Source organism: Callorhinus ursinus, unplaced genomic scaffold (genome assembly GCF_003265705.2).
Source record: "Callorhinus ursinus isolate GAN/ISIS: 27379988/994484 unplaced genomic scaffold, GSC_fseal_2.0 scaffold25, whole genome shotgun sequence".
Taxonomy (NCBI): Eukaryota; Metazoa; Chordata; class Mammalia; order Carnivora; family Otariidae; genus Callorhinus; species Callorhinus ursinus.
The window spans coordinates 5,643,719-5,652,241 of NW_027397087.1; the positions used below are offsets into that span (position 1 = coordinate 5,643,719).

At 32.9% G+C, this 8,523-nt stretch overlaps 1 protein-coding gene across 2 annotated transcripts in view; it reads left to right on the forward strand.

The window, feature by feature from the left end:
* Positions 1-6,446, forward strand: part of SPRED1 (sprouty related EVH1 domain containing 1) — a 120,540-nt gene extending 114,094 nt beyond the window's left edge. For both annotated transcript variants that reach the window (XM_073876776.1, XM_025884065.2), the window contains one exon: positions 497-6,446. In XM_073876776.1, the coding sequence (XP_073732877.1) occupies positions 497-1,147 (651 nt within the window). In that variant the 3' untranslated portion in view covers positions 1,148-6,446. The remainder of the gene's footprint in view (positions 1-496) is intronic.
* Positions 6,447-8,523: the final 2,077 nt, after the last annotated feature.

Consider the following 8,523-nt stretch of genomic DNA (forward strand, 5'->3'; position numbering starts at 1 on the left):
GTTTTTACGTACTTGTTAACGGCAACTCTCCCAGTTCTTGTACTAGAATCTGTATGAGTCAGGGTTCTCCTGAGAAACAGAACCAACTCGTTATGTATATATACACAGAGAGAGATTTATTTTAAGGAATTGGTTCATGGAATAATGAAGGTATATATGCAAAATATGCAGGTAGGCTAACAGGCTTGAGACCCGGGGAAGAGTTGCAATCCCATCCAAAGGCGGTCTGCTAGCAGAATTCTGTCTTGCTTGGGCTGGTCAACATTTATGTTATTAAGGCCTTCAACTAATTGATGACGTCTGTCTATGTTGTGGAAGATAATCTACTTCATTCATAATCCACCAACTTAAAGATTGATCTCATACAAGCAACATCTTCACTTAAACATCCAGAATAATGTTTGATCAAATATTTGGGCAGTGCAGCCCAGCCAAATTGACATATAAAATTAACCTTCACTGTTCTTATTGCCATTTTCATCTCTTTCCTTTTTAGGTCCCTTTGAAATCAATCCGACATGTCAGCTTTCAAGATGAAGATGAGATTGTCAGAATAAACCCTCGAGATATCTTAATACGTCGTTATGCAGACTACAGACATCCTGACATGTGGAAAAATGACTTAGAGAGAGATGATACTGATTCCAATATTCAGTTTTCTAAACCAGACAGTAAAAAATCAGACTATCTATACTCTTGTGGGGATGAAACTAAGTTAAGTTCACTCAAAGACTCTGTGGTATTTAAGACACAGCCTTCCTCATTAAAATTTAAGAAGTCAAAACGAAGAAAAGAAGATGGTGAACGTTCCCGCTGCGTATACTGCCAGGAAAGGTTTAATCATGAAGAAAACGGCAGGGGAAAATGTCAGGATGCTCCAGACCCTATTAAAAGATGCATATATCAAGTTAGTTGCATGCTCTGTGCAGAGAGCATGTTATATCATTGTATGTCAGACTCAGAGGGAGATTTTTCTGATCCCTGTTCATGTGACACTAGTGATGACAAGTTCTGCTTGCGATGGTTAGCCCTAGTAGCTTTGTCCTTCATCGTACCATGTATGTGCTGCTATGTCCCTTTGAGAATGTGCCATCGTTGTGGCGAGGCGTGTGGGTGCTGTGGTGGGAAGCATAAAGCTGCTGGGTGAAAGAATCCCGTGCCAAAATGAGCTTAAAATCTTTGTTTCCAGGAATTAGCTAACTTGTATTTGTGGAAGCTTTTGGCAAGCAATATGAAATCTTGCCTGGTCTCATTGGGGCCACACATGGAGGAAGCAGAACTCGTTAGTTCTTGGCATTTCACAAACGCTAGCCATGCCTAACTTTCTCCCTTCAGTGCATGGCATGTTTTGTTACAGGTTGTAAAGAGTATTTGCAAAAGGAAACCATTTCTGGTTATTGGCTATACAAAGTGAGCATAAAATATCCAACTTAAAAGGGATTAATTTTTGGCATTTTTGTATATTTATGCATTAGCTGATGGGACTTTTAAAGGTTTGAATTCATTAAGACATAAACTAAAAGTGCACTAGGGGACAGTTGTTTTCAATCTAAGAAAAGTTAACACTTGGGAATTATAAGAAGTAAAACAAGTGCAACTAAATCATTTATTAGTTGTTTTTTGAAAGCGGTTTTATGTATAAATAACAAATGTTTATATTTAACTAAATATAAGGTACGAATTATCACATATTAAACTTTTCTTCCCCTTCCTAGTTCTGAAGTAGATGTACATATATCTACTGTCACATTCCATTATATTTTGAATATTTTACTCATCTAGTTAATAATGTTTTTATTCCATGTGAATGATTTGATATTTTCATCCTCATTTCCCTTTGGCTACAGTTTATATTGAGTTCTATCTGTACATTCTGGTAATCTAAAATCTTTAAAAATATTCTAATAGCCTTGAGTGACCAATTTTTTTTTTTAAAGCACAGATGTAATTGTCTAATGTTCTGATGGGAACGTAACACTTATTTTTATATAAAAAGAGACTGAGTAAACATTATAGAAAAAAGTGAGGTTTTGGGGTTGTTTTGTTTTTTGTGGTATTCAACCAGCAAGTTGTTTTCTTTAGAGTTTCCTCCTTCAAAAAAATCACATTGCATTTACAAATGTTTTACAAGGCAAAAAGTGTAACTGGATAGTTCATGTAAAAGTTTCCTCCTGAGATCTCCATTTATCACTCTGCTAAACTAGACTGTGTTCAGCTGTGTTAATTTTTTAGCTTAATTCTCAGTGCTTATTATTCACATAACAATAACTTTTCCCAGTTGCATTTTACTTTATTTAAACTTGCCAAAAGCAAAATTATTTTATGTTAAAGTATATACTAAACTATCCCAGGAAAGTATTTAATCCAACATTGTGAATGAAATATCTTGTACATATAATTTTATTTCTTTTGCAGAGCATTGTATTACTGGATGTTTTATTTACAAAGTAGTTGGATAATGTTCCAACAAATTGTTTAAAGTAGTTGGGGTCAATTTGTCTGGTTGGTTTGTTTTTTTATTGGTTTTTGTTTTTGTTTTTGTTTTTGTCTAAGTGTTACATTAAAACTCTAACAAGTAAAGGGTTCTTTAAGAACATTCCCTTAGAGGGATAAAGTTGAGAAGTGTGCCTTTTTTTTAATGGCTTGAAGTTTCAGAAGTGATAAAATTAAAATCACACTACCATTTGAAGCTCATTTCTATGCAGGTTTTAAAATGTCATTTATGTATCGTTCTTTTTACATATCACACTTAAGCTTGTGTTAGCTTTCTTCTTTTGCCCCAGATCAAACTGAACAATGTATATAACACTATCTGTCTGTAAAATACTTTTTTTTAAGAAAGCATTTATATTTATATGACAGCTTGAACTGACAACATTGTGTATATAGATCATCTTGAAGTATTATTTCACATTGAAAAGAAGAAAAATATATTGATAACTATAGATGTTATGAAGAAGAGGTTATTTCTAGTTTTGTACTAAAAATCAATTGGATGAACTAAATCCAAAATATGACACTGTAGCAGCAGTTTTAAGACTTATTTTTACTGTTTATATAATTGAACACTGCTACACCAGATGATCTTCATCCCTGAAGTTTTCAGCTAAACTTGGTTTCCTAGAATAGACTGTTAACTTTTAAAATTACTTTTTATTGGTAAAATGGAAATACTGGTTTTCCTTGTGAATGAATTTTCATATTTGTAAGTGCTGAGTTCATAATTCAGGTTTGAGCAAGGTGTGAATAACTGAAGAAAATAACTTGCTGGCCCTATAGGAAAATGCTGTGGAAATGAACTGTGTACATACTTCTGGGAAGAACAAATTTAATCATTTCTTCTGTTAAGCACTAATCAGTATAGTGCAACTCCTGGTTCTGTACTGTATTTTATATGCAACATATATGCTTTAATATTTTAATGTTTGTGCATTAATATTTTCAATTTGTTTAACCACTTTGCTGCTAAGATTTTGCCATCCCATTCCCATTTTTTTCCTTTACAATTTTAAACAAGTTTCTTCATTAAAAACTATGGTGATGAAATGGTTTTTATTTCACCTTGGATCTTTGTAGTTAACACACTCAGATTCCAAACCAGTCTAGAATACTAACTGATAATATAATGTCTGAATCCCTCTGTGGAAATGTTCTCTTGAGTAAATTAGAGTTCTGTGGGGGGAAAAAAAAGGATAGTTTAAATTTCTCATTCTTAAAACGTGTATATGTATGTTCAGGAACATTTTCTGCTTCTGCATACAGACTTGGCACTGCCAACTGACTTTTCCTCTGAAACCTTTCTCTTTGCTTTTAATCTGGTAGTTATAAGCAAATGGCTAAACCAGCTTAAGTAATAGTAAATATTGAAAATGAAATCATCTAGATGGCATAACAAGAAAGACTTTGGTCTGATGGCTTGTTGTGTTCAGAACTGATAGTTCTTAAATGATTTTTCTCCTGCCTTGACAGGGGAATCATTTTGATTGCTGAAGAAATATGAGGTATGGAACTTCAGCACCACCTACTGGATGTTTTATAGACCAGAGACATGAGGTGGCAATCAGGATCTGACAGGGTTCATCACTACTACCAATAAAAAGGGCTATTTAAGTAGTGGCCACCTCCAAACAGAGAAAGCAAGAGTAAGACATATCTCAAGGGAATTGTAAAATGAACCTTTTCTCTAATGTGTCTTTTGGTCCCTGAAAGATTTTAAGCACTTTTTTCTTACATATCCTGTCTTAAAATATTTATTGATCTTTGGAACTGGCAATCAAACTTAATGGATATGCCGAAGCATTTATAAAACTAATTCTTTTAACGTGCAAAAGCCATTACCAAAATGGTATTCTAATTTTCCTCCCATTACCAGCCAGGGAGTTTTTTTAAAAAAATAAATAAACATCACCTATATTTGATCATGACAACTTCAGAGAGTGTGTGTATGTCTCTGGGATGATGTTGGGACAGGGGTTAAAATTTAAAGGGGAAAACTTGAAACTACCTATTTTCATTGGTTATTCAGCAGTGCCTAAAAAGAACTTTTGAAGTAATACAAATGCACTTTCAATTCATGTGTATAGTGCCATCTGATATCTTGGGTAAGTCTTGCTTTTTCTTTTCTTTTACTCCCCACCCCACCCCCTTAATTGAATGCCACAGAGATGTTTTCTAATATCCATATAAGTCTTCAAAGTACAGGAAACATGTACTTTCCTCCAGATGGGCAATTTAAAGGATGTTTCTTTTGTTGAAATTTACTTTAGGCTTTGTGATTACTTTTTGGAATATGTGGGTGAGATTGGGTTTTTAATTTTAGCCCAAAGATGCATTAAGTAAGTGTAACATTTTTCTACATAAAACTTGGAAAACTTTAGTTACCTGGAAAACAGATTCTTCACTAAATTTTCTCATTCTTAATTTGAACTCCAGGATCATATTTCTAAGTAGAAGGGAAAGCACTAGAAACTTAATATTGTTGCACTTAAAAAAAATTGGTCTATAAACCATGATAATAATAGTACCATAAGGTACTATTGTTGACTCACTGTTTTGCAGTGAGTCAAAACATTAAGAAATCACAACCTGAGGTGATTTATATAAACCAAAAAAAAAAAAAACCCAACAACAACAAAAAAAGGGCTTTAAGGTATTAAGGTACTGTTTGCCTAGCAGCCAGGTGGTTATAAAACTTTCATATGCTTTGATACACTGATGTTAGCCATTGTTCCTGAAAGCTCCTTAAATTGCATAAGTTGCTAGTTTTGAAACTTTTAAAGAATAATCTAGTTGAAAAACCTTTGTATTAAAGATACACATAGATTTTTGTGAATATTGCCAGTATGTAGTGTCATTTGCTTTCTATTCTTGACCTCAAAAGTGCCTCACTTGTATATTCCATTAAAAGCTTGACTGCATTCTTTCTAATAAGCAATGAAAAATTGTTTAACTCATGTCATAATGTATCTCCTTAGATATAGTTGATTAGCTTGATAGTTTGGATATATAATGTAAATATGCATATATAAGTTTGTAACTGTTTTTGTTACATCATACCCATGTAATTGGACATATCAGATGATATCATAAGAATTTGTTTTAATTACCTGATTAAACCTATCATGAAATACAAAAGGACTTTTTCTTACTCTTCTAGAGGTTAACAAACTATCACATAAGATAAAGTAATTACTCAAGGAGAAAGCAGTAGAAATGGACTTTTTTTTTGGTCATTTTTTTAAGGTATATTTTTAACTGAAAGTTCATGTATATAGTTCATCTTATTGACATTTATTCACCCTTGATCGTATCCAGATTTTTTTAATGGTTGTTACCTATAAATAGGTAAATACAATAAATATAAATATGTTATATTTATTGGTTTGGGAACATGATACCGCTAAATCTGGATTAAATGATAATCTTTGAATGATATGTGGAAAATTTTTAACCCAAGACTACTACTGATTTTTTGTGTGTCCTACTCGGTTTCAGAGTTTCATTTGTAATATAAACAAAAATAACTAATATTCTAGATGAAAAATTAATAGGACAATACTAAAAAATCATAGCTTATTTCAACACCAGAGTAACTTTTGGATTACCGTATTAGTTATATTTACTTGAAGAATCAAGAATTAACTGTTTACCATGAATTATGAAATGTAGTCTCATGTGCTTATTTACAGGTTTTCAGAAATTTACTTTATATTCTTCACAGTCAAGTTAATATCCACAAGTAAGTAGAATAATTTTTACATCAGAGAATTCAAACTAGGGTTTCTGCTTGGCCATCAGTATAGTGTCATGCTCACAGTGGTCCTGAAAGAAAAAAACATTGGTATTAATAAAACGAGTTGACTCCTTTAAAATTAACTGCTTTAAGATTTGCAGTTTTTTAGAGATCCTTTGAAATGATGGCTCAAAAAATATATTCATAATAAAAGTCTAACAAAATCATAGTTGAAATGGTGTTTTCTTTTGTCTATCAGGTTTTATTTTTGTTATGTAATATATTTTAAATGATCACTTTTTAGTTCTCAATCCCATAATGAAGTATTAATCTTCCTTTTTTTTTTTTTTTTTTTACTAAAGAGATTTAGGCTTCAAGAGGTTAAAAAATATTCCCAAGATCACATTAGGGGGCACCAAGATTTGAACCAAATTGCCTTACTTCAAAATCTATGCTTTTAGTTACAACACAATTTGGTGTTTTGTTACAAGGGTTACAGATGTACTTAACAGAATAACTTTATTATTCTGTTAAAATGAAACTTTAGCTGAAGAATTTTATAAGGGAATAACTTCTTAATTCCCACTCCTTTTTGTTTCAATTCTGGTTCCGCTATTCATCTATCTCACTAAGTTGTGGTGCACTATCTGCATTATGGCATGTGGGGTTCCTTAAAGTTGGAAGAATAAGATTGTGATAATACTTCAACATATCATCAAGATTTATCAGTTTGTGCTGGTCTAATATAAAATACTGAAGACATACATGTCCAGTGTGTGGTATTGTTCATTTTGCTCAATTGGATGGCATTTCCCTAAAGATTTTGAGGGATTATTTTTCACCAAAGCAGTGATACTTCCTGTTGAGGCAGTATAAAACAATATTCTCAAATGAGTCTTCTCCTGGATTTTGGACTCTTTTTTTTCAAAAGTGAGCCATTTGTATGTCAGCTATTCCACAAAGCCTGTCTTTGAACTCAAGTTGCATTTAGTGTCAGGGCTCCTGTTACACACATGTCGCGATGAGGTTAGTGTCCCCCTTCCCTCAAACTTAATTTTAACCTAGAAATAATTTACAGTAACCAAGAGGTTGTGTGCAATTTGAAAAGGACAGGAAGAACTCCAGAATTCCTAATATTGCAATAAGATCATTCTGGATGAAAGAACTTGAGACCTATTTAATTTTCATTTCTATTAATTCACAATTTTGCATTGTCAAATTGCAAGATACTAATTTAAATGATTTTTTCTCTTTAGAATGTATTGTGATATAGAAGATCTTACAGAAATTACTTGTCCAACATAAGCCCCTTTTGCCTCCTCCGTATTTTCCTCCCTTCTTTTCCCTGTTACAGGAATGTCTCCAACCTCTAAATTCATGGAGGGGAAACATACACGGAGAAGAAATTTCAGCAGTGTATTATAATTCTTTTTAAAGTGCTTGTATTGTTCCCAGGAATGACCAGCAAGCTTAAAGTGTGTTTTTCATCAGTAAGGGAAACAAGTATTTGACTATCACTTAAAATTTAAGAGAAAACAAGTTGTATGAATTTGTGAATTCCTAGCTAGCTAACAGTTATTAAAATTCTTGTTAAATGTTCAAAGTGAAATGCACACAGATAGCATGATACTCCAAAATTCTAAGAAGGAAATAAGGATCCAAGCCAAATTAAGATTGCTGATAAAGTTGAGGTCACTGAAATTTTAGGACTGGGACTATACTAATCTCTCTTTAGAGATTCATACAGCACCCTTATTTTACAGAAACAGGCCTAAGGAGGTTAAGATATTATTAGAAGGTCATTCATTCATTTAATAACACAGCCTGCATTCTTAAATCCATACATCTTACTGCCTGAAGTGTATCTCTTGCAGGCACCTCAAATTCATTAAGTGCCAAACTAATATCCCCCCATTCCTCAAACCTTTTTTTCTCTTCTCTGTCTTGATGGATAGTGACACCACTGTGTTTGCAGTAGTCTTAGCAAGAAACCTGGTCATCATCAACTTCTCATTTCCTCTTACTTTTTACCATTAATTCTCAGTTTTTTACAGTTCTGTTTCCTACATGTCCCTCAAATCTGTGTTCCTCTGTCCTCACTGCTGCTATCCTAGTACAAGTCATGTCAGTACTGATGTTGGGGATTGAGGCATTGAGTCACTCGTATGTTTTTATATTTAATGAAGGATGGTCTATATTTTAAATATCATTGGAAGGTGAAAGCACTTTAGACTACAATAAGATGGTGATAAAAAGTGGACATCTTCAGACTGAGATATACCCAGATTCAG